Source organism: Anser cygnoides, chromosome 3, assembly GCF_040182565.1.
Source record: "Anser cygnoides isolate HZ-2024a breed goose chromosome 3, Taihu_goose_T2T_genome, whole genome shotgun sequence".
In the NCBI taxonomy this organism is placed as follows: domain Eukaryota; kingdom Metazoa; phylum Chordata; class Aves; order Anseriformes; family Anatidae; genus Anser; species Anser cygnoides.
This window is the reverse complement of record NC_089875.1, coordinates 20,582,723-20,609,820: the sequence shown is the minus strand read 5'-3', so window position 1 is coordinate 20,609,820 and position 27,098 is coordinate 20,582,723. Positions and strand designations below refer to the sequence as shown.

Sequence of the window (27,098 nt, the reverse complement as noted above, 5' to 3'; positions counted from 1 at the left end):
ATGTCATTTTGACATAGCACTTGTCCAACTGATGTTTAACTTTCTGTTGAGCTCTCCAAGTAGTTATTCTTGATATAAAAACTCACTCGCCCACTATTCGTTTGTCTTTCCTCTTTTCCCTTCTACGGGAAAGAGGAAAATATCCTGCATTATTTGATTCAACTTCTTCTATGCCTACTTCCAAGCAACCGTTTCATTCGGCCTACATAAAACACTGTCATGCTTTCCAGCTCTAAATACAGTGCAAACTTGTGATCAAATTGAGAACATAATTTTAAAAATAGGACGCTTACTGTAAAAGTCTGAGGTTAAAGTTATTTTAATATATTAAGGAAGTGGTAAGCCCAGAGGACACTTTATCCTCCTTCTTAAAAAGGGAACTGTGCCCTAAGGGAAATGTATTACCTTTTTAGATAAAGCAGTCTTTTCACAAAGAGTAGATTCCAGCTCCTTCTCAAGGTCTTTATAGGACACTTTTAGAACATTCAGGATATCCGGGAAGGTTTCATTATTAGAAAAATGTCGCGCCTTTAGCTTCAGCTCAGCAACCAAGTTATGCAGCGCTTTTTTTTCCTGGTGCCAACATTCACACTCTTGTTCCATGCGTGTCAACTGTGAAGACAGCTCCTCTGTTTCTTTCACCTGCTGCTGGAGAGCACAATTTTCCTGTACTTTTTCATCCAGCTTTTGTTTACAATCCATAATTTCTTGAACAAGTAATTCCCTTGTGTGATCCAACTTGATATTTTCGTTTTTTATTTCCTGACACTCCTGCAGTAACATTGTTTTATCATGCTCAAGAAGAGAGACCTGATTAATCAAGACTTGCTCTTTTGCTCTGGCAACTGCTTCCTCCTGGGAAGAAACCTCTAATTTCTCACTTACATCTTTCAGCTCAGATTTCAGCAGTAGCATAGAATTTTCAAGCTCCTCCTGGAGTTGCATCTTTTCTTTCTCCTTTTCTTCTAACAGTTTTGCTGTAGTCAAATTTGAAGACTCCAGTTCGAGGATTCTTTCTTGCTTTTCTTTTACATCTTTTGCCAAACACTCGTTTTGTGAGGTGAGAACATCGATCTGTAATCGAAGACGTTTCAACTTCTCAGCCATCTCTTCCATCTCTACTGTTAATGTTTCTGCCTCTGATTTAGCCGTCTCCATTTGAATGATGGCATCTTCTAGATTTTCCCCTGACATTTCCAATTCTCTTTCCAGCCTCTCTATTTTATCCACAAGAGAGTCAACTTTTCGTTCATTCTCTTTCAGCTTTTCAGCAACATGGCGTTTTTGCCTCTCGTCAGATTCAATTTTTACTTTCAGCTTCTCAATTCCATGTCGCATTTGATCTACTTCTTTCTGTGCTGAGTTGAGTCTAGCAGCAAGTTCACCTTTTTCAGTTAACAAGCCTTCCAAAGATCTAGAAAGCTTCGAATTTTCCATTTCTGATGCACTTAATTTACTCTGCACCACTTCAAGTTCTCTCGCAAGCAGCTCTTTCTCCTTGTTCACATCTGCTGCTTGGTTTTGAAGTTTTTCTTCTAAACCGGAAGACACTGCATCCTCTCCTGACTTCTGCAGGAGGTTACATTTTTCATTGGATAGCCCATTTATATCAGATTTAGCAGACTCAAGCACATTTGTTTGTGTCCTCACTTCATCCTCTAACCTTCTAATGATTTCAGTAGAATCCACCTTAGTTGACTCTAACTCTTTTAATTTCTCTTGTAACTTCTGATACTTTTGATCCAATTCTTTTTTAGTTTCAGACAAAATACACAGTTCTTGGCCAATATGGTTTCTCTCAGCCGTGACTGAAACAAGGTGCTCTTGAAGGACAGAAATAGTTTTTAGGTCAATTTCCCTGTCCCTTTCTAACTGCCGACATTTTGCCTGAAGCATTTCAGTAACATTTTCTATGAAAAAGGCATGATTCTTAATATTAACTTTCTCAGATTTTGGCTGCTTTTGCTCATTTTCAGCTCCAAGAACTTGCTCACAAGAGTTTCCCTTGGCCATTTCAACATCATCCACTGTGTCTGCTGCATTAGACAATTTAACTTGATGTATCTCCAGCTCAGACTTTATTTTCTCAGGTTCTTTTTCTAAAGAGAGTACTTCAAGAGATAATTGTTGGTTACTGACAGAAAGTGATTCCAGTTTCTCCTTTACACCACTGTTCTCTTCCTTTACTACAGTAGTTTCCTCCAGTTCTGCAAAAGCTAAGCTCTCCAGAGCTAATTGTGCATTCTGAAAGTGTAGGTGTGAGTTTAACTTTTTGACTTCCATTTGTAAATCAACATTTTTATGGCTTTCTTCTGTCTCGCAGATCAGCTTCAAATTTTCATCAGTTTGTTGCTTTGCCTCCTCCTGAAGAGCTTCAGTGCTTATTTGATTTTCAAAGAAATCCTCTGAACCCAAAAATATACTACTATTAGAAAATGACAGTGCACTAACGTGATGTGAAGGGCTGGTGATTTTTCCTGATGTATTTCTACATTTTTGTTCTCCAGAAACCTTCTCAGAACAATCTTCTACTAATCGTGCTTCAGCAGTCTCAGTTACATTTTCACACACACAGCTGTCTCCTACAGGAGATTTCTCAATGGGGATTAGTTTTGGTTCATTGTTTCTTAGTTCTGGGCTTCCAATAGGGAAGGGCTTCCAAGAGGGGCTTCCCAAGTGATAAAGACTATTGTTTTCCTGTTGAGCTTTCTGCAAAAGTTTAAGAATCAATTAAAAAGATAAAAAATATATGCATATAAATAAAAACAAAAAAGCAAGGTGAGTTTTAAAAACTTTCTTAAGCCAGTGAGGCTTCCCTCTTATGCAAAATAAATAGATAGCATCCCTCTCAACTTCAGAATCTGCACAATTTTCCTATGTAAAGAATTTACACTTATGCGTGCATGCACGCATCTTTGGCCAAACGATTTTAAAGATATTGGGGGAGAAATGTCAGCCAAATTTACTAAAGACAAAATACAAAAACTGTAAGTATCACTAATGGGAAAATTGTTTACTGCTCATCTTCTATTAGGCGCTAAAGAATCTTGAAGGGGGACAAGCCCCAGATCTTCAAAGAATCCCTTCTCTCAATTGCCACTGCCTGTCAGAGCTGGCTTACACATGGCGCCATCTCATGGTCTCATATGAAACAAACTTGAGTGACTTCGAAACCTGAGGACTCCAAAAAAGAACAGGGACCACAGGGAGAAATTGAATGACCTGTACTGGGTACTTCATCTTGAGAGAATTCCAGCTATGTGTGGTAGGAACAGTCTATCTTCAGGTGTCTGTGTGTCAGCGTGCATACTCCAAGTGAATCGTGAGCAAAACATACATGTGAAAGACTTTCTTCTCTGCAAGGAGCAGCTGCTCGGTGTTGCACAGCTGGACAAAATGGAGATCTTTGAGATGCTCAGTCTGAGAGAGCAGTGTTAAACTATCATCTCCAGGCCTATGCTGACCAGGAGCTGGAGACCACTTGTACAGGACTTAATGGCCCAAACTGGAAGTTCCCCAAACAGAAAATATACCTGTCAGATTTAAGTTAGGGGGAATTAGTTGAATACGCTGTGTACATGAACTAAAGTGGTTTTCCTCTAATCTGACTGAAATTCTGGTTCTGTCATACAGGATACGCTTTACAAGGAGCAGGAAAATCGAGCTCCTTGGTTGCACATCACCTACAGTGCTGAAAGAAAGGACAGCACTGACTTCCAAAATGCTCATCCTCTTAGGTATTTTTGAGGAATTTAGGCAGAACTGAAAATTAACTGTTCTGCTACCAGCTAGCTCTGGCTTGCTGTTGAGAGCGTTAAAAGGAGTTAGGGGTATGGAAGCAGTTCTAGTTTGCTCTTTATGGTCCCATGAAGGGGTGTGGGAGGTGCAGACATCTTCAACAGGCTGTATTAAATCAGACAAGACCTAAAGCTCGCAAACACAGTACAGATGCACACAGTGCACGTGCACCAACACAGCACTTGACGAAAAAACAAGTAGTGCATACTGTACTACTTTCACAACCCTAGTGAACTAAACCCATTGACTTTTTTATTTCTCACAATCCCTGGGATGCGTAGACCAGAATTCAAGGTACAGATTATTGGTCTACTTTCTTTAAGCAGTACCAAACGTCTGTGGGTACAACTTTAAACATATTTATTTTTCAAATCGGTAAAATTCTCGTTTGGCTTTGCCATAAACCAAGAGGTTTACAAGAAACTCTTTTGCACAAGAGTGATTACTTACATTTTCAGTATCAGTGCACAGCAGTGAATGAGAACTTGTACCAAGGACTTGTAGTTGGAGTTGCGCTGCTTCGAAGTCCAAAGACAGATTCTCAGTTTGTTTTCTTTCTTCTGCCAGTTTGCGCTCCATTTCTGTAGTCAGGTTACTCAGTTTCTGCTGCCACTCCTCCTTGTCTGACAGGTTTTGTTGTTTAAGATGATCTATTTCTTTTCTCTCTGAAAGTATAATGTTTTTCAGCTCTTGTATTTCCTCATTTTTCATATTCTCTTGAATGTGAAATTGGTGTTCAAGCACTTTGATGGCCTTCTCGTATGTCTGACATAGCATTTCAAGTTCTTCAATTCTACCCTCAAGGTTAGATGTGCTGGGAGTAATGCTCCTGGGCTCTTTAACAGAGACCAGTGTGGTACCATTACGACAATTTTCAACCGAAACATTTGCTGCACCTTCTGAATTTATTTCTGCAGAACTTTTCAGCTGATTAATTTCCTCTGTCCATTTGCACATACCACTGTTAAAAGAATTATCAACCTCACTTACTTCTGAGAAACAGAGATCTGAGAAAGAAACTGTGGACTTCGTTTCATCTAATTTAGATTGTGTGCCATTTTGGCTAGAAGACAGTGGCCCTGTCAGATAATCTGTATGAGCATTGCTCAGACTTGTTGACAATGCAGAATTTTCTGCCTTTAGTATTTCAATGCAAGACTGTAGCTCAGATATCTTTGAGATCATACTACAATGTTGTTCATATAACTTTATATGCTCATTCTGGAAAGAGAAAATTTTCTCTTTTACTTCAGCAAAGTGAATTTTAACTTCTTTGCTGGACAATTTTAAGTCTTCATAGTCAGAACTAGGTCCAACACTGAATTCTTTAAATTTGAAGGACATTTCCTTACTATCACAATGTATTCTCAAATCCCTGTTATCATTTGGATCCATAACTTCATCAGAAAAAGTAGTTTTCTCAGCTCTTAGATTTGTATCTGCATTACTCATTATGTTCTCTTCTTCCTCTGCCACCTTATTAATGTCTGTAATACCATCAGTTTTTGAGTCTTCAAACCCAGAGATTAACGCAAGGTTCTCATTCTGCAACCTCTCACATATTTTTTCCAGCTCACTCAGTTTGTTTATTGTTACCTGCAAAGAGGATGACAACAAGACCGGTGAATAACTTTCATCCATTTCTCTTTTGCCACAGTTCTGGGAAGCATCATCATCATTATACTCCAATGAGTGGCAATCTTCACCTAATGCTGTAAGCTGAGAATATGAAGTTTCCAATTTTTTAACAGACAACAGTTCTTTCCGCAGTCTCTCTTTCTCTCTCACACTTTTCTCAAGTTCTGTTTCCATTTCCCTTAAAGCAGTCTTCAGTTGTATCACTTCTAACCTGTAGTTCTCTAGGGAGAGTTCTCTGTCCTCGAAATCCATTTGAAGAAGCTGAAGCTTAAATTGGTGTTTATTCAGCTCAGCATCCTTTTCTTCCATGCACTTCCTCAAATGTTCTGAACAGAGCCTCCTTTTGCAACTAAAGTCACACACCAGACGTTCATTTTTTGTCTCTATTTCCTTCACCAATTGCTCCCTGCCTTGAAATACAATGCCCTGTTGTTCTTGCATTGCATTTGGTCTTACCTCGACATTTAATATTTCCTGTCTTAAACAGTCAAGCTCACAAGAGGGCACATGTTGGATGTCAGAAAATTCTGATTGTAGTTGTTGAAGTTCTTGAATCAAATCCTTTTTTATCTCTTCTGAGGCTATTAGTTTATGTAAGATATCTTTATTCTCACTAAGTACTAGTTTCTCTTCTCGTTCTAATTTTGCTTTCTTCTCCTCAAACTCAATTGTCTGCTCTCTCAGAATACTGATTATGTCTACATTTTCTTCTTCTACCACTTTATACTTTTCTTGCAAAATTTTAAGCTCTCTTGTGATTTCTTCAGTTCTTGCTTCAATACATTGTTTTTCCTCCTTATGTTTTCTGGACATTTCAGAAATGATTTCTTCTTTTTCCTTTAAACTATTAGAAATATTTTTATTTGCTTCCAGTAAAGTTATTTGGTTTTGCTCTAAAGCTCTGCTTAAATCCCTAATGGTTGCATTTTCTTGAGTAATTTCCTCAATTTCTTTTTCATATGAACAAATCATTGAAGACATGCCCTTCTTTTCTGAATCCCATGTCTCAGACATGAGCTTCAGCTGTCTTACTGAATCCTCAAGCAATTTATTACTGATCTTTAAATCCTGAAGCTCTGCTTCTTGGTTTTTTAATCTTTCATTCAGAGTTTGCAGTTGCATGTCCTTTTCCTCAAGAATAGCTGAAGTTTCTCCAACAAACGTCTGACGTGCTAAAATATCTGCTTGCAAGTTACTAACATGCTCTTCAGTTTCTGTCACAAAGCTTTCATGCATCTGTTCTGTGTTACCTAATCTTTCTCCTGTTTCACCCTTGATTTGCAGTAAGTTGTCACTTTCATTTTTCCATTGAGAAAAAGCATTAGTCTCTTTTTTTAATTCTTCATATTCTCTCTGTTTGAATGCAAGGAGACTCTGCAAAGCTTCTGATTCTTCCTCCATTTTATTTATTTTATAGTTCAGTTCTTTAATATGATTTTCTTTTTCCTCGATTAGGTCTTGATTTGAATCTCGCTGCTTTTCCATGTCAGCTAAAGCTAGTTTCAGTTGCTCTACAGAAGGTGAGCTCGCTTGCTTTATAAATTTCTCTTCCAGTAACTTCAACTCTGCTTCCTGAAAAGCATTCTTATCTATAACAGAAAACACCATCACATCATCGTCAGACAACATTGGCCATCCTACTGATGATGTTTAATGAAAAATTACTACTTTTACTATTTTCAATTATCTTTTCAGTGCAAAGCATTACTCTTAAGTTATCTCACTGGATAAAGGATTAGTTATATCACTTCAGGCTATCAGACGCTGTGTACTCATAGACATTGTTAACTTTCTGTTCTGCAGTCTAATACAAGTCTGCACTCCAATCTGGTAAGTACATGCTTTCTCGGGTGACTAACTACCTGTTGTTTCTGTGTCTCATTTTCACTTTTTTTTTCTTTTTACAGGACCTGTAACAGTATGACCTTTTCATGGATCATTCTTGTGCTCCTTTTCTGCCAAAAAAAGATGATTAATTCTACATAGCCATTTTTCAAATTCTCATAATTGTTCCTCTGCTTTGATAAGAACAGAATAAGAAGCAGCATGCACACGTAGCGAAAAAGAAAAAGACACTACATTCCTTCAGATAGCTGGTAAGGACTGCAAATTGTCTACCCAATCAAAAACAAATCAACAGTTGAAAGGCAATGAAAAGTTTGGGCATTAATTTTCAGGAGAACAAAATCAAATTCACAATCTTCATTCTGAAAGCTCACATTGAGTTTGATTTCCACACAGAAACAAGTGGGAGTCTATCCCCTTTTATTAGTCAAATCCAGCAGAACTACAAAGAATATTTTATATTTCAACTTAATTCCTGAAAAATTGTGTTCTCAGTTAGAAACAAGCACTGCAAAGAAGACTCAATTAGTAGTTACATAACATTTTCCTTTTTTTTTTTTTTTTTTAAATTCAAACAAGCAAGAATTATAAAACAGAAGTTTCCTGGTTTAAATGCATAAATGCATTCTCTCAAATTCAGTTTGTTGGTAAGTTCAGTATACTTCAGTTAATTTCAAAATTGTGTATCTTCGGGAATTGCATATGTTTAGATAAAAATTCATTTCTATTTCAGAGAAACTTAATATTGGTTAAAAATACCATCATAATCACATCCCACAGAGGAAACCCTTTTGCTTAATTCACAATCAAGTTTACAGGATTGCAGCAAAGATGCATTATTGAGCATCCAACAGGAGTCCTGCAAATGTGAATACATAACTCACTTTTCATCTCTTCTGCAAAATTCTGGCTCTGCTTTAGAGATTGCTTGACTGTTTCCAGTTCCTCTTCAAGTTGGTGGATCTCCTGCACTTTTTTCTCAAATTGCAAGTCCAGAAGGTTTTTTTCCTGCTTCACTTCCTAAAACAAAATCAAGAAAGACCAGATTTTGTAAGGTTTGCCGAGATCAAAGAATTCAGTTCATTTAAATCAGAAGAAACATATTCCACTAGGTCCTCTCTGGGCAGATGGACATTGATTCCTAAGCACTGCCTGAGAACATTAGCTGAGCATAAACTTAACTCGTTGACAGCATCTGAGGCATGCTGCCAGTTGACACAGTCAGGATGCCCCTTGTTTGCATACAACAAACAGCTCCAGATGACCTACCCCAAAGAGACAGGACAGAACATACCCTACAAAATCAGAGGTGATTAAGTTAGGCTGCTTTCCTAAAGCAACAAAGGAAACAAACTCCTGAAATGGCATCAAAATTAACAGGGAAAATTATAGATCAGATTTCACTTATCTCACGCAAAGTCCTCTTTCTACTAAAGAATATCGGGGCAACACTGTTCAAATTTTATTTAGAAGTGCTTATATTTTCAGAGGGTTATTTTGCCATTAAGAGCATTTTCTTCCAAATAAATTGAGTTTAAAAAAGCAAAAAGCCAACTCCACAACTACATTGCATCTAGGAAGCAAAACAAAAGTTTTTGTAGGCAAACTAATTTTTTTTTTTTTCTCTAAACTCCTGTGCTGCTGGACAACAGATGGCATGGCTCTGGCATGGTCCGATTGGAAACAGGCCGTCAATTATTCATCCGTTTACTACTAGCAGATGGACAGCAATTCACAAAAGCCAAGCTCAAGAAACAGAAAGGTCTGGATGAAAAAAATTAAAAGCTTGCTGGCATGGCAGGCTTGTTTTTGAAACAACATAAATAAATCACCCTCAGAACATGATTAAAATTGTCACTTTCACTAGCAATTACCTTCCCTTCCAGTCATAGCCTTCTCTACACAGAATTTATAATAAAAAAGTCACAAAAGTTTCAAGGAACAAAGTTTTCTAGCAATCGCAACAATAATTTTTCAAAGAAGCACAAGTACCCAAACTTCCTGCTTTCAAAGCACCACATGCACATGCAATACGAGTCAATGACTAAACAAGCCTGTTCATTAGAACATTTAGGGTGATCTGTGGACAGAAGAACAAACAAGTTAAAGAAATTAAAAAGGCTGAATGGTCCAATTATTTTGATTCAGTGCAAACATTTTCAATAAACAGCATTCAGCAAGACCCAGGAAGCCATGCTTTAACAAAGTGTCTGGTAACAACGAGCCATTTACTCTTTCCAAAGCTATAAGCAATAGAATCAATTTGGTTTCAATCCAGTTAACGCTTCTACTTGTATGTTGTTTTACCCAATTTATCCGTTCTGCAACTATGCCTCGAAAAAGCAAAAATTAAACCAAACTCCAGAACCTATATACTGGTGGTACTGTTATTCAGGAGGAACTTCAGTGGGCAGGCTTGCCAGCAGCTGGGGGACAGACTGACCAATTGCTCCCAGAAAAGCTATGGGCGTGCTTGCACCACCAAAATGTAAGCCCTACCTTACGATGCCATAACTACGAAGATATCACCACACCAAAGCTTAGCAGTCCTTAGATTAAATGTCCCCAGTCTGTCTCACAAGCAGATCCATTTTGCAACTTCTTTGGAACACCAGTTTTACACAGTAAGGACTGCAGAGTAAAACCACCGTAAAACAACAGTAAGCGCTTAGACTATCGTTGCAAGACGCTATACACTTCCCTCCAGCAAAGGGAAAAAAAAAAAAAAATCAATCTCATTTTCTATTGCTATAAACAAAACCTACAGTCAACAAAGCCTCCAAGACTTCAAAACAATTTGATGATTTTTTTTTTGCTTTATAGTTATTTATGAGAGTAAGGATGATAACAGCCAGGCCTTAAATTCTGCTAAATACACCACACTGTCTTGTGCGAGTCAAGACAGAGAGAAAACTAGTTACTGATCTCTTCAGGTAGTACCTTCTCCCCCAGACTCAGCTTCTTCATAAATATATCACTCATGTTCTGAAACATCACTGTCACCAGCTGTTCAGTTGTCTGGCCAAGACAAACAAATACGAAGAAAAAATGATTCTAGTTACAGACCAGTAAGGTGGATACAAGATTGCTAGATAAAAAGAAGAACTTCCAAGAATTTGCAGTAAAAATGGTATCTCCACAAATTAAGGTGCTCTCTGACAAAAAGGTCTAAAAAAAAAAATCCAACCCTGAAACCACCTGTACCAAATCTAACCTCACTCTGTAATTTCAAAATAAGAAAGGGTATGAGCCCACAATATTTGATATACAAAGTCTTTTTTTTTTTTTTAATTAAAAATATGAAAGATCACAGTGAGAATGAGCAGGAGCTTTTAGTTGCTTTCCTCCTTTGGGATATGTTGGAAGAACAAGCACATTCTTGATTAGCATTACCACTAGAAGGCACTGGCTACATTTATTTGCTAAATAAATATGTGCCAAGGACCACAATCCAGCACTGAGGCCAAGTGGCATGGAACAGCCTGTATCTGTACCACTAAAATCTTCTATCTTCCAAAACAGGTGGCTGTAACCAAACTGCTTGCTGCGAATGGTGCCAGGCTCGTGTGAACTCCCAAACTGTGCCTGGGAATTGTACAAAAGAGCGCTAGTCAGCTGGGCCAAAGCCTTGTGAAATACTGTTCTAACAATTAACACTTTAAATAGTCACTTTCCAATACCTGGCGATGCTTCCAGATATTGTAATCCACCAGCATGAATGCACCTGAACTTTCACAATATACTAAAGGTTTATCGATGCTTGTGCTGATCTGGTCAAAAACCCCTGTGATACTTTTAAATTTTTTTCATAAAATTCTGCCAACTAATTTTTTTGGCAGAAATTATGCCAGATAATTTTATACCTGCTCACGACAACAGGCAACAAGGAAGATAAGAGTGTTTAAATAAAACAAATCACTGACAAAGATTCCATAGGTATAAAGCTCTCTTCCCTTTATTTGGAGAATTAGAAGTAGAAAATAAAAAATAAAAAATGCTTTGAGAGGTCTCCTAGTGGCACAACTGTAACAGTTTCCAGTGTTTCCACTCTGATTGCTACCAAAGCAAAATAATGTCACAGAAGACCAAGGAGATACTAAAGTGGAAAAGATTTTTACACAAGTGTATACGAAGCAGTATGTCCACAGACAAAAACTTCTCTGAATTAAACTTTATTTTGAGGAAAGCATTTAGAGCAGTGTATATGTGCTGGACTGTGTTTCTTCTTAGAAAAATGCAATATTTTCAAAAGAGGATATAGCATAAAATCTTTGAGTTTGGCAGCACGCACCAAAGAAACCGTCGACGATTCTAGAATTTACTTCTAAAATCAGACAAACATTTATGCATTTTTATTTCAGGACTAAAAGCAAGAATCTCTCAAAAAGCTATGTTTGGTAACGGAAGCCCAACGTGAACCAGAAGATTAGCAGTAATGCTACAGCATTATAATCCCAATCCTTCAGCCAAATATGCAAATTCCATTAGTCTACGTGAAGTCAGTGAAGACCTTCTTTTGTGTCATGACTAAAATATTAGTAAGATAGTTCATAAAAGCATTTTAAGATAGCTCATGGGGAAATACGCTATGTGGGTAACTACTAGACAGTCCTAGTGTTTACAGATTGTTAATTTATATTATTAACTGAACCCGTTACCCCTCTGCATTAGTTACCTCAAAGCTTCTTGTCAAGTCAGTTTCCTTATCCTGGGCTGCTAATAAAGCCTGCTCCGCTCTGCACAGCTTCTGAGTGAGATCACTGGTATCACGTTCCAAGCGTTGCTTCACTGCCATTATCTGCAAAACCGAGCGTTGAAATTCACATTATGTTTACAGACATTTATAACTCTTTTTTAAACCTTCTATGCTTAAACTCTAACATTCTATTACAAAATAAAACTACGTTATCTTACCCCACCACGAACCTAAGGTTGTTTAGTGTGGTTTAGAAAACAGCTTCTTATTGCCTTTCAGTTCCTTTACCTCTGACCAGAAAGATAACACGTCTCTAAAATACATATAGACTGTCTGAGGTGGATTAATACATCCAACTTGCAGCTACAGGCTTCAAATGAGATTGGCAGCATAAGAGCCTTGTTGCTAAGCTATGTGTATCAGAAAGGAAGGATCATAACCATGCTTCTCACTCCATGGACACAGTATTTTGAAGAAACTGAACAGGTCTTAGCTCTTTGAAACAGTCCTGTAATGCTCCAGATTTGAAAGGAAGGAAATGCCATTATCAAGTCAAAACAGGAAAACAAACAATAATATAAAATCTGCTCTTAGATCATTAGGTAATAAATTAGCTTTCTTGGAGAAAGAACTAAAAGCACTTATTTTTCTATACAAAATCAATTTATTCAGTAAGTACATGCGAAGTAAGATGTGTATAAAGAAACCTCCCTTGAAAACGCTTGACAATGTTTTCACAGAACTAAATTTCTAAAATAAAACAAGCTTGTAAGAAAGCTGTTGTCACTTTCAGGAATACTGTTTTCGTTCAGCCTCCCTGCTAATGGCCCTTCTCAGCATGGCTTTCAAAGACTCATGGCCCTTTTAAATAATTCAGTTAGCTCTGCTGCTTTATAGCTGCTCTCAAGAGTTTTTTGACCCATACATATGTATCTTTTTCAGTCATCCTCTCTTTAGACTTTTGCTGCTTTCTAAATTCCTTAAAACTGTGGTCCCATCACAACTAGCGGGATCTAATGGCTAGTGGCAAGAGACCTTCTAATGGAAGCGGGAGAGACCTCCCCTGTACTCAGGTTCCTCTTCATACAAACCCCGATTCATCTGGATTTTGTGGAGAGGAAGTCCAGGGAGTTAAACTAATGGGAAATTCTTATTATAAATTATTTATACATAATTTTTCTTTGTTCTTTTAGCCCTTGTTTCAGCTCTCTGCATGTTCAGATGAGTGGGGGTGCTGCTACAAATGAAGTAACAGGAATGCACGAGCAGGGAGCATGAAGTGGGGCTGTGGTTCCAAAAGGCAACTACTTGTTGATCAGCTTAGCTCTATCATCAGACTGCACCTCTGCAGGTTTTTCATACAAGGTGTCTCTTGTGATCAGCCCCAACTATTCCCCTCTCACACAGCAGCTTTATTTTAGTTGCACTGTTCTGCACTCACGTCTCCTTCCCTGTGGAAAGTGGACTAGCCCCAAACCTTCTAAACGCTGCAATTCACATTTAAATACATCGCACTTCAGTGAGAAATGGTAAATACAAAACAGCTAATACAAACTGCACAAAACAACAATATAAGCTTCCACATTAATTATTATTATTTGCTTTAAGTAGAATTAATTTAAGGCAGTGCTGTCGAGATCAGTAAATCCTAGCTTCAGTAGAAGATACTAGTATTAAAAGCTTACTTTGTCAAATTCTGCCTGCAGGGAGTTGAAGTCATTTTTGGCTTGCTGTAGCTCCTGGTTCAATTTGTTTCTTACATGGTTGCTCTGCTGATCCAGCTTTTGTAAGGAACGTTGCTGACAGGCTAGTTCCTAGAAAACAGTGGTACAATATCAAAGAAATAAATACACAAATTAAAACAAGTTTCTATTTCGGTTACTGAAGCAACAACAGAATGATTTTCATTAGCAGATACTGCCTGCTCTGAGACACCCATCTAACACAATAAACAAAAACTTGAAAACAACTTTGATGCACGCTGTAAATTTGTCGTGGGCAAGAATGGTTGTAACACCATTTGTGTCATCTGCTTAAAAACTCCATTACAGCAACATCCATATCATGAAAAGGGAAAAAAAATCGAAAACTAGTAGAAATATCAGTACTAAAATTTGTTATTTTCAGGATGTTTCAAATAAGAATTACATTAAAGTACAACAAGTGGACAAATTCATCTCTTCTTTGCTATTATGTGCATACCATACTGTAGGGTTCTTTTTTTTTTCCTAAGAAAATCTAAAATTATTCTTAAAATAATACCTAGCATGGGACTAAGCAACAAGAGACTCTTACAAAGGCAGTCATGAAAATGGCACAGAACAGACTTCCTGAAATCTGTAGGACAATCTAGCTTGTGTGGATCCTCCAACGTGCCAAGTAGGCATCCATTAAGAAAACAGTTGGGCTTGCAAGTCCTTATTGGGGCTGTTCCTGTGCCTCTGGTTCCTACAGTTGCGGTTCTGTAGAAATTTCAGTGCCTAATCAATTGCTAATATGTTGATATGCATACACGCATATATTTTTAGCATCTTTCTACATAGAACCCAGTATTGATAACTCTGCAATTGCATTCCCACACAAGAAGGTGGCAGAAGCGGTATGCAAATTCTGAAAGGAAAGATGTGACACCACCTGGGTGTCACGTTAGCTGACACGAGTAACTAATGTTGAGGAAAGTACGTACGAGATCTAAGGGCTCTTTTGCAAACCTCTGGTCAGGAACATTTCCTGAGCACATGCGAGGAGGTCTTTTGGACCCTAGTGAGCTCCTTATTAGTGAAAAGAGGAAGTCAATGCCTTTATGTTCCACAGCAATCCAATAATTACGGAAGTTTGAAGCTCAGATGAAAACATTCAAGCAAAATTTGAGAGAGAACACTGGAAATTGTTTAGACTCTGAAACCAGTCTGTGTTACCAACTCTGAATAAAGCCTGAGACGCCCCAGGCCTTTGCCTTTATGGAAGTTAACTGAATGCACACCTGAATCTCACCTGCCTTCTAGAAACAGAAATGGGATAAGGAACACACAAGCAAGGCTTCACGGGGCAGAATTCGGTAGGACCAGGACAGGACTTAGGTTTCAGAGTGGAAAAATCCCCCACGAGGAAAATGCACAGATGAGAGTTCCCAAGATAGTACACATATTTGGATGCCCGAATGCATAAAACAAAACCTTTACATGGGATTTGGCTGCCATGCATGGCATCCAGTTCATACAAATGAATGAACATTAAACAAACTTCATAATAGTTTATAACAGCTTACAGATGACAAACATTACAGAGAAAGTGTTCCTCACACCAGCTGGCCTTGTTGAACAACCTAGAATGAGAGTGTGTGGATTTACATATTAGCCTTATGAAGGCCTTTTTAACAAAAATAGAGTCTACTTCACAGGAGCAGTTCCTGTGCATGGCACCTAAACTGCCTGGCATCCAAGCGAGCAGCTGCTGAAGCAGGCTGTAACAACAAACCACCCGTGTGCAGGGTGCTGCGCTGCTTCTCTGCTCTCAGCACCGCCGTCTCCACAAAGGATTCCAGTCGGTGCATGCACCAGCCAACACAGATTAGGTTTGTAAGGAGAATCAACGACATAATGCTTCTTCAAACCCATCTTTTGATGAATACAATTACTGCTCTATTTGAATCTTTTGACACTCTTTTTCATGCAACAATTATTCAAAGATCAACTCTTATTTATCACTTCTAGACCAGGTCCTGTATCTCTCTGAGGTCCTGTGTTAGCATCTACTGACAGATTTTATGAAACCACTTTTTCACTCGCGTATCAATATTGTTCATCAGCCACTCCATAAGTCCTCTACCAGTGATTTTATCTTTCTAGGGATACCTCAGAGAATGTTTTAGGTTAAAGATCTGACACAACAGCAGTCGTCTTCAGGGCAACCCTCTATCCAACCCCTAAAGCAAATTTAAAATGCCTATCTGAAATGTCGTCATCACTTCCAAACCCGAGTAATCTTTTGGATTTCCTAGTACTGATTATATTATACAAGGAGTTTAGACATAATCTGAATCTGAAAGTTAATACTAAACCTAACTTCACTCCAAAAATTTTCTGGGATATTGCTACACTTGTTCTCTCTGCAATAGCTGGCACAAAAAGGAAACTAAGGACACTAATGCTAATCCCATATTTTACCATCTTCTGAGCACGAACCAAGATTAGAAGAAAGACATAATCCTAAAGAAATTTGTTTCTCATGTGTGACATGCAGGAAAAATTAACTCAGATTGCACATCAACAACTAACTGAGTTTGAGCCCACATGTACATAATTCCGTGAGCCAACGCAACTTGGTTTCTCATGGATTCATATCTCACTCAGGCCTCTTGCACAGATTCCCTAATACCTGATGAATCCTAACCTAAGTCTGCATCTCTCTGGCAGCCCCTCCCCTCTACTGTGATGTGTTTTCAGTTTTTCCAACTACCTTTGCGACTTTTATCTATCAGGTGTGATTGCAATGAACTGAAAAGCAGGTACACAAAACAGGCCATGTGATTTCACCTCCTCAGCAAGTCAAAATTAATAAAAAGTTCCACCTTACCTCTTGGTATTCCTTCTCCTTAGCCTTTATTTTCTGTTCTAAAGACTGACGAGTACTCTCAGCATTTTGTCTTTGACAGTTCAGTTCTTCAGACAATCTTTTCATCTTTTGCTCCATCATTTGGACCTACAAGAATTAGTTATCAATCCCAAACATTAAAAATGCAAAAGGTGTTTTAAGTTTGTAAGTTGATTTGGACAGAAGAAAAAAAAAAAAAAAAGGCAATTATCTTAGTCTACCCGGACAACAAGAGGGTCTTTTCCACAATTCAGACTTTAACTACGAAAAAATCAGCAGGGTATTTTCTGGTTTAACCTCCACATGAAGAATGTGTCAGCTTGCTGCCTGATTTAACTTACTATGTTAATATTATGTTAACTAAGAGAGTGATGCAATGTCACCCAACTCCCTGAAAAGTAAAATGTGTTTTTATTTTTTTATTCCAAAAACAACCTGTTAACACTAAACACCTTTTTCTGTTTTTTTGTTTTGTTTTGTTTTTTTTTTGTTTTGTTTTTTGTTTTTTTTTTTCCCCCAGAGAGTGAGAAATAATGGCAAAGGGTGAACAGGACTGGTTTTATTCCCCAGCAACAAAAGCTGGTGAATGACTTACTGAAACAACAGTGCCTTTATGCCATAAGAAAACAAGATGCAGGTAGTAGTACAGGGATGCTGGGTTATTAAGCAGACCGCAGGGACCGTGAGCCCCTGTAAGATCCCATGAAAACTCGCCTGCCAGTCAGAACCCTGCCTACCACATAATATGTGAGAGTATCTGATAACAAAGAGGAAATGCTGCAGTCAGGGAATGGTGCTAGTGACAACCGTGCAAGAGACATGCCGGAAATTAAATTTGGGATATGAGGCAGGAAACTAAAATCCAGAACCTCAGTGCAGTTCGTACAAAGCACGAGGGCTGGGCACAGATCCAGTTTCAGTGCGAGAAGCAAAATGTAACAGAAAGGAACAACTTTCAGCTGTCAGAACCAAAGGAACCCTCTGAGCCAAGGAGATGCTGCACGGTACCTTAAGGACAGGCTGTGCCTCAATTCAAGCAGGGCCAGCCAGTGCTAATCCTACAGCCAAACGTTGCTCTCTCTCTCTCAAAACACATACTGGTTAACCCTCAACACGCAAAGGTTTATTTTTAAGGACCAATACAGGAGTTGTGGGAAACAGCACGGCTTTCCAATATACTGAGGTAGCATGTAGAAACTTGCTGAGAAAAATGGATAATAATCATTATATCTGGAGAAGACACACACAGAAGTATTTTTCTCCTACCCTGTAGGCGAGTCAAAGTAGTAGGAAAAGAAAAAGCTAGATGGAAATATGAAGATTCAAATAATCATGTCACTAGTCACTTATTACTTCTGGGTACTATTTTCATATCTGTCAAATGCTGTGAAAGAGGAGTTGAGGAAGATGCTGTAACTCAACTGACCAGTAAAAGGAAACTTCTAACTGGTTATCTGCAGTTTGAATTCAATGATTTTAAACAGTGGTGTTCTCTTTGCAAGACCAACAGCAAAAATCAAGTGGATTCATTTTTATGTATTATATATTTAAATACTCTAAATTCTCAACTGAACAAATTGTACTATCTTTTTCTTTACCTAGTATACCTACATATGCAAACTGCTTAGGATTAGGTCATGAAATCTTATTTTAAAACTACATACATTCTCAACATCATCTTGCATGGCACTTTAACCCAGATTTTAGTTTATACAAGTCATTTCAAATCCAAAGACTATCTCACCACAACATACTGTAGTTTAGGCAACAAATACTGATTTTTCAGTTTCCATTTTTCAGTATTTTTCAAATACTGATTTCAGTTTTCAGTTACATGACAGTCTGTTTAGTGCCACATTTTGCCACCAGATGTCATTGTTGCTCTACACAACTTGATCTGAAAATGTTTTTCAGAAATCCAGTCAATCTTGCCTGAGGGCTATACCTAATGGATGAAAAATATTTCTTCAGGTGGAGTAAGAACCTTCCAGAAAACGGCAACTCCTTATGAATACTTACATTTTTACAGGTAATACACAAACTAACATATTCTTCTCAAAACTGGAATCTTAGCAAATGTCCAAGAAACTTAGCAGAGTATCTTGGTTCTTACTAAAATGGCTGAAAACTGACACACATTAATACTGGGAATAAATTGTAAGGACGTTCAGAAGATGGAATGCAACACCTCACCTGTGTCGTTGCTTGATTGAGTTCCATCGTCATTTGAGTTATTTTATCTCTGGTTTTATTTATGACTTTATCCTTCGTTGTTAATTCCAACTTCATTCTGTCCAGCTTGAGTTCAGCCTCTTGATGTTTATTCATATGGGATTTCTTCTCTTTTTCTAGAGCTTGCAGTTGTTTTTCTAGGTCTTTAACCTTGGGATTTAGCTCTGAATTTTAAAAACAGTTAAGATTAAAGATACTTTCTGCTGAAAGGTATGTCTTCCAGGAACTCAGATTTCCAAGAGTCTATGAATTTTAAAATATTGAGTATGTTTGATAACAACCGAAGTCCCTGACAGAAGCAGAAACACTGCAAAATGTTCAGCAAGCTGAACACAAAAATTTCAACTCTCTTCTACTACTATAATCTTAATGACTGTAACTATCAAGACTGAAAAATAGTTGACTAAATCAACCAATTCCATTTTGTAACGTATGAGAGCACGGCAAAATGCAAAGTCAGGCACAAATGTTGCAAAAGCACAGACAAATTGTTACTCTGCTGTTATTTTTGTTTTTCTTTTTTTTTTCTTTGTTGTTTTTAAAAATACAGAAAAATGTACCCAACACATATTTTTATCTCCGTTTTATTTATTTTTAAAGGATAGATATCCACTGCAAACATTTATACGGGGCAACTGTGAGCCTCTGCTTCAAAAGAGACTGCTGAGCTATTTCACATCTGCAAATACAGTATTTCACATTTTAATGTTTTTCTTGCCCCTAAAGCTACATATATAAAAAGTAAAAACCAAGTGATCTTGTCAGAATATACATCAGCAGGAGTCTGCCTTCCAAAAATCACAATGCAATTTTATGGTAAAAAGCATTGGCCAGCTACAGGACTGTTATCAAGAATTAATATTAATTGCTAAAATTTATTTATTTATTAATATACAAAAACCTGTTCTCCTGATGCTGAATTCATATGGCTTCCAAACTGAAAAACACTGCCCGGACTAAAGTTTTACATGTAGAGATTTGAATAAACATCTGGAAAATACAGAAACCAATAAAAAAAATCCTGTAAAAAGCAGTTAGTGGAAAACCTGGTCCAAATAGCAGGTTTAAGTAAACGGCCACCAAATCCATAACCAAACAAATCCTTGTTCTCTTCCAATTATCAGATATCAGAGAAAATGTATTTCTGCCAACATGCAGAAAATAATATCGTATTTTGCTTTTTCATTGTATTTTTAGTATCTTATTCTATCCCAGGCTTCCTGTAACATCCTTTATGGATGAACTCAGTTATGCATTAAGCACATTCAATCAATGAATTTTTAAACAGGTATTGCTCAGCCATAAATCTCAATAGTCATACAAAATTAAGGAAAAATATAACTGAATTTGAATTTAACACGGAACGAAATCCTGAAAAGTTTCAACTTTGTTTTAAGCGAATTGTTCCATAAGCAATGGAATTATTAGAAAAGGCTGTTCTCCTTCAATTTTGGTGTGATATCCCCTGCCCACACCATAAATACAAACTCCCCTCCTAAATCCCACACCCATTATGTAACAGCTACCGCAGCTTGTGGGTAATTGCCACGTACTGGCCGGTCATTGTGAATACACACACCAGTAGCCAGCCGAGCTAGCTGCCAAAGGCAACAACAGGTATCTTCCTCTTTTCCTCACTAAAGCATTAATTCCAGTGCCTCTCTTCTATCCGCACAGCAGCTTTCATGAAGCCATACAGGAGGCTGCCTCTGGCTTTTAAAGAAATATACCAGATACCTTGGTTCTGTGCTCTGAGCGGGGTGATGAGTGAAGAGTTACAATTCTCAGCAAAGCTGTTGTCAAACTCCTTCTTCTCTGCTATTATACTAGAATTTGTTTCCTTTTCCCACGGAAAATAGGATGATGTAGAACTTCTCTTTGCAGGGGTTTCTTGATTTTTAGATGGTGTCTTTTCTGGTTGCCATGAAAACACAGATGAGGAAGCCTGATGCCAAGCAATCTCCCTGTGAGTCAAAGAGCTTTGCTGAGGACAAGGCCGATTTATTTTCTGTGACCAAAAAAAAAAAAAAAAGGATCTATCCTTACACAGTTCCACAGCTGACATATAACAAAATTCATTTATTAATAAGTAGATAATAGGTCGTGGTCATTTCAAATTGTTATGATAACATACATCATACACTGGTGCAAATTACTGATTGATATCACTGCTTTTTATACTACATAAATAAAATAAAATTAATTCAAGTATAAAAGCATAGCAGGTACTTATCAGCACAGACCAGGATCCCTAAAAAACTGAGTTTGATCTGTCTATATTTAACATATCCAGATTTTTGTGTTTTTCAAGAGAATAACATCATTTACCTCCTACATTTTTCAAAATCAATGCCTACATTCTAACAGGCAATTTCTGACACAAGTAAGCTGCAAGAAATATAGAAGTCTAGACTAACATATCTGATATCTGCCCCATATTTATTCCGAACAAACACAGGTAAATTCAGAACATACTCAGTTATTTAAACCTTTATGCACAGAATAGCCAAAATCACAGTAACAGAAAATGCTAGGTACCAGCTTATAACCTCTTTGCAAAGAAAAATTAGTGACAGTCCAAATCTAATTTTTTTCCCTCCTATAAATGTTTTAAATGAAAAAAACTCGGACAATAATGCCCCTAACTGTATTTTTAAAATGGATTTTCAAATGCCTCCTATTTACTATTTTTAAAGTAATGCCCTAAACCAGGTAATGCCCAGTCTGACTTCTCAGTCCAACCAGAGAATATGCTGTCATGTAGGAACAGCTGTGCTAGGACCAGAAACTTATTATAGCCCAGGATACTGTCTCCAATCTTATAAAATACATTTTTAATGGACAAGGAACATAAAACCTAACAATAAACAAGGTAATCATTCCCCTGATGTGCCATTTAAATTTCCTGAGTTCCTGAGACAAATGTTTGAAACCTGGAAATTAAAGGAATTAATTTTTACTGAAATGCTTCACCTGTATTTTCCCTTTTGGATCTGTCTGTATTTTGTTTTTTTTTTTACAGTACTCTGTGACAAAGAGTTCTGTCATTTAACACTGTATAACATTAAATAGTTTTTGTTCAAATTCTGCAAAGCTGGTACTGTCATTGTGCCTTACGAAAATAGAAAAATGACCATTTTCTGTTTCCTCTCTTGACCCTCACTCATCTTTGAACCATCCCGTTCTACTATACCTGTTTTCAGATGAGATGACCAGAATTGTGGAACATGCAGGGAACACGGGCAAAAAGTATTTCCCCATTAATTTTTTCAAATAAAATAATTCTTTTTCACCATTGTTGAATGCAATATTGAAGTTTCCAGAGATCCAGCCACAATAATTACAGAATTACTTCCTAGAATATTTTCACCAAATTTGGAGCCGGAGTGTATCAGGTATGCAGTGTTCAGATTATGTTTTCCAGGTGCGTTACTTCACATTTCTGATGCTGAATTTAACTCGATATCTTAGCTATTGCAACGTACTATAATAAAATCGTGTGGACTTCAGCCATCTTGTTCAGCACTTTTTCAGATAGTTACCAAATATGCCGAATAGCACTGTTCTCTGCACTCATCCTTTTCAGGCTCCGCTGTTGATCACTCCCCAACTGCAGAAACGGACCGTTCATTCCTAGCCCTCAATCTTTACCGGAATTCACAAGAGGAACTCTGCCTTATCAAAGCAGTTTAGTTTTTTTTCAGAGCATTTTGGATATCCAGTAACATTACATAGAATTAATCACACTTGTTCTCTGATTTACTCTAAGAAAAACAAAAACCAGAACCATACACCTCTGAACATATGTGAGGCATTATTTACCTTCACAAATAACAAACAGTTGATCTTTTCTCCATATATTATATATACACATGCATCAATACATTTATTTTGTTTTGTTTAAGTTTCTAACAATTTGTCCAGGACAAAAAGTTGGCCTTCGTAAACTACATTCCCAGGAACGGGTACTGCAAGCCTTCCTAAAAACTGGTATCACCCTTGCCACCTGCTAGTGCCAAGAGGAGAATGAAATCAATTGCACATCACAGTGATTCAGCAGTCCCACTTCAGAGTGCTGTACCAATTCATTGGTAAATATTGTCTGTATCTGGTGGTGGTTTTTTTAGTACTATTCATTTTATCGATTTCTTTTAAGACTTTTTCTGGCTTTTCAATTTAAGTCTATGCCACATATTCAACCAACATAAAGAAAGGCTTTGATATATATATATATCTTAGCCTTTAAAGAGTAAATACCAAGCCAAAAAGATTTCAGCTTCTTGTTCTCAATGAGAGCCTTTACATCTTCATCATCTATTGGCCTCTGAGATCCTCTAAGATACTTGCTACTACTTACACATTTAAAAAATTTACTATTTTTTGCTTGCTGGGCAAATTATTTCTTGTAATCTTTTCCAAGCTATTTTACTATTTTATCATATTTAAATTGTCAAAACTGGCACTGTTTTCACTTGTCCTTGACTGCCCAAGACTTCTAGGTTTTGAAAGATGTGTTCTCATTTTTAATATGCTTCTTTGCTTTGCTACTCAATTATGCTGGCTATAGATTACTTTTGAATGGCAGGACACACTCATTAATCTTTTTAATACATATATATTAATTGTACTTGAAGTGATGCAGAATATATTTCACTTAATTTCCACTCCATTTTCCAAGTTTAAGCAGTAGCAACTTTCTTAGACCTAACACATTATTTTCAAAAGATACTTACGTTATTCTGGATGGTTCTCAGTTCTAATTCTAGCTTTTTTCTTTCTTCTACTTCTTTCTTGTATTTTTCTTCTAATTCTTCAAACTTAGCATCTACAAAGACATGATGAATACTTTTTCATAATACAACTTAGTATACAGGTAATCTTTTCTAGCCTCCTCCTATCACAGGAGTGATGAAAATGAACAGCTGTCAGAAGCATCAGATCATGAGGAAGAAAGAATTATATCTAAAAATATTTTTAGTAATTTAGGTCCTCGAAAGTACACCTGTGGCATATGTGGAACTTGACATCAGAATGAAAACACAACTGTTAAAATTAAGGATCCAATGCCAGAGTTTATTTCCGTGCTTTTTTGACAATATGTAATATATATAGAAAAATGTATATAATGCATATAATAATGAACATGTATCTATATTTTTTCACTTTCAAAAACGTGTATATATTTAATGATACTCGCACATAAACACAGATACTGTGTGTGCATATACATATGTATATATAATTTTACACTACTAGCCCAGTAGCATTAACATTATTAAGAAACAAACAGAAAATAAGGCTGGATCTTTTCCTTGAGCAACTTTCAAATGTAATAGGTATTGGACAGGATTCTTTTGTTGAAATTTTAAAGAGAGTATATTAGTCTAAAACAAGTCTTGCTTCCCTTTTCTTGAATTTGTAAATAATTCTACATTTTCCAAAAAAAGATCTAGAACTAGAATACTTTGTAACATCTGAAATAATTTAACACACCAGCTTTCAATGAAAACAAACTCTTGCAACAACACCATTTTAAATCGTTACTTTAACCTAATCCTTATTTCAGGAAGGCCACACTTCTGTGTGGAATCTGGAAAACCTGACATCACCAGTCCTGCACCCCTTTTTGGATATGTATAAGGGAATTAAAAGAAACAAGAATACAGGAAAATATCTCGGATTTGCAACTGGAGTAAGACTGAGATGCCAAACACACAGAACATTTGTTCACAGCAAAGAAAGCATTCTCCATGTTGAACCCATCGCAGTTCTTCAGTGTATACAGCACTGAGGTGTCTGGCTACATAACAGTTCTCCTGTTACAGAATCTTCCTCTCGTTTTTCCAGTTCATTCAAATATTTTAAATCTATTTGATGTCACTAATTTGAAGATAGAAGTGATGCTTTGAAGTGGATACAGAGGTTTTGTTTTAATTGTGCAGATTATTATGCACAATAATATTCTAAGCCAAAAATAATCTCCTAAAGAAAACAAATGACTGTTGATTGAACTTTAGTTAAAGCACCTGCAGTGCATGAAAGAGAAGAAATTTGCTCTTCGCTACATGAAGGGAACTAATGCTAGGAACAAGCATTCGAAAAATTGCTGCGGTCTGTTGATAAATATTCCTATTGTTATTCCATGCCCATCAATGTATTGCTGAAAAGATGTAATATTTGCAGTAACGGTTCAATCTGCACTAATATTTTTTAAACTTGGAGTTTACAGTGTTACAAACTGGGCACTCTCATAATAAGCTACGCAGTATGGATTAGGCAACTCAGTACCTAAATGTAATATTCAAAACACCTCTCCCACCTTCCAAGGGAACTGACAATTGGCTATCTGTGCTAGACGTAGAAAAATTCATTTACCATTATGACTTTGAACTGGTGTTAAAGGAGTAGTTAAATTTTTCTGTGGAGTACCACTGAATGACGAGTCTCCTGCAATCAACGCTTGCTGACTTCTCTCAAGCTCACATTTGTATCTGTTTAGGAAAGAAGCAGAAGGAGAAATTACTAATGGAAACTAGAAAGTCAATTATCTATTTTTAAGAGCCCGAAATACACAAATAAATATGATTTCAAGTGCTTAGTTTGAAAATCAATTTTGCATTAGAATCGATTTCCAACTGATTTTTGTGAGCATGAAGGATTACAAGCTCATCCACGAAAACCACATCACTAGTTGGGAAGTTACACACAGGAACTGCAGCCAAAGGAACAGCAACTTTGGTCCTGCCCAGCAAGCCCAGGTGGATCAGGCAATGGTTCAAGGCTGCAGCCCATCACAGTAGTGGCTCCACAGCTTCCTACTCCATTCTCCCTTCCATTTTATAGCACAACACCAAGGATTCTTCTCCCAGGGGGTTGTCAGGTGCTACGAAGTGGTAAGTGATCACTTAGGATAAACCAGAACCAAATACAAGGTCAAAACTGATAGCCGGGGTCAAGCTACACGTAATCTATTGTAGTGGACAGCTGTGCAAAGAACTATAAAGGAAAGCAGAGAATTCAGTAAACTAAGCTTTCTGCATGGTTTTGGAAATGGAAAAATGTGACATCCTTGGCCTGTAACCTCTCAGGGCCAGCCTTTTACAGCAGGTTTGCTCTATATTTCCTAAGTGTGGTTCTAACAACCCTGCTGAATGACACTGGATTCTTCCTCAATGGATCTCGGCAATTCCTTGCACAAAGTCGTTGTTTCTGCATGTCATAAATTGTTGTTAAAATTTAGAATCTTCTCACAATAGTCAAATATCTCAAGTTTCCTTAGTTTTCCCTAACTGTGAAAAAACGACAAAAAAGTGCAAAGGGAAAAAACAGGAATTGCAATGCAGCTCCCTCTTTATTTACTTTATTGGGACAGTAAGAGGTGTACCTTCCAACAATTAAAGGAAGTAAACGCATTTCAGACCACGAAGAAAATAAATGTTAAGAAGTCTTGTGTCACAGACTTATCGCTCTCTGAGGCAGTAACTCTGCTTTACTATTACCAGCACAACAGTTTATCGTGGGGGCAGGACACTCAGCCCTACTGACACACACAGTTTCAGAAATTCTTTTATTCAAGAACAGTGTAGCTCTAGTATAGGAAAATGTTTAACAGATGATGATGTTCACTTCATTACTGACAACTGTTCCATTTGTGTAAGCATCTTCAGATGATAAATTCTAGATGTCTGCATTATAGAAGATTCTTTTACTGCATGAATTACTTTCCACCTCTGAGAGGTGCAGCTCGAAGGGTTAGAGTAAACTGGGTTATACTAAATGTGATAAAACTAGTCGTGTTCCCCAGAGCTCCACTTCAGGGCCAGTTCTCTTTAACGTTTCTATAAATTATCGAGATGCAGTACTCAAATGCATACTACGCTTACTGATGATACTCTATCAGGAGGAGCTGTTGACTCCCTTGAGGCTAGAGAGACCTTACAGAGAGATACAGGGGAACCGAGAGGCTGGAGAGCAGCCCCACAGAAATGGAACTGGGGGTTCTGGTCAACAGCAAGTTGAATGAGGCAGTAGCGTGCCCTCGCAGCCAAGGCCAACCATGTCCTGGGGTGCACCAAGCACAGCACTGCCAGCTGGTCGAGGGAAGAGATTGTCCTGCTCTGCTCTGGTGCAGCCTCACCTCGAGTACTGCGTGCAGTTTTGGGCAGCACAGCAGTGGTGCGTAAGTACATAGAAGTATTAGAGGGTGTCCAAAGGCTACAAAGCTGGTGAAGGGCCTAGAGGGGAAGATGTATGAGGAGCAGCTGAGGCCCCTTGATTTGTTCAGCTCAGAGCAGAG

General features: G+C 37.5%; 1 protein-coding gene across 1 annotated transcript in view; it reads right to left on the bottom strand.

Moving 5' to 3' along the window:
- CENPF (centromere protein F) overlaps window positions 1-27,098 on the bottom strand; it is a 36,975-nt gene that overhangs the window by 6,726 nt on the left and 3,151 nt on the right. The window contains exons 4-13 of the mRNA XM_066993654.1: window positions 25,178-25,293; window positions 23,536-23,627; window positions 20,540-20,810; window positions 18,764-18,966; window positions 16,553-16,678; window positions 13,663-13,791; window positions 11,957-12,079; window positions 8,166-8,301; window positions 4,249-7,025; window positions 406-2,709 (exon numbers count right to left, since the gene is read on the bottom strand). Coding sequence (XP_066849755.1) covers window positions 406-2,709; window positions 4,249-7,025; window positions 8,166-8,301; window positions 11,957-12,079; window positions 13,663-13,791; window positions 16,553-16,678; window positions 18,764-18,966; window positions 20,540-20,810; window positions 23,536-23,627; window positions 25,178-25,293 — 6,277 coding nt within the window. The remainder of the gene's footprint in view (window positions 1-405; window positions 2,710-4,248; window positions 7,026-8,165; window positions 8,302-11,956; window positions 12,080-13,662; window positions 13,792-16,552; window positions 16,679-18,763; window positions 18,967-20,539; window positions 20,811-23,535; window positions 23,628-25,177; window positions 25,294-27,098) is intronic.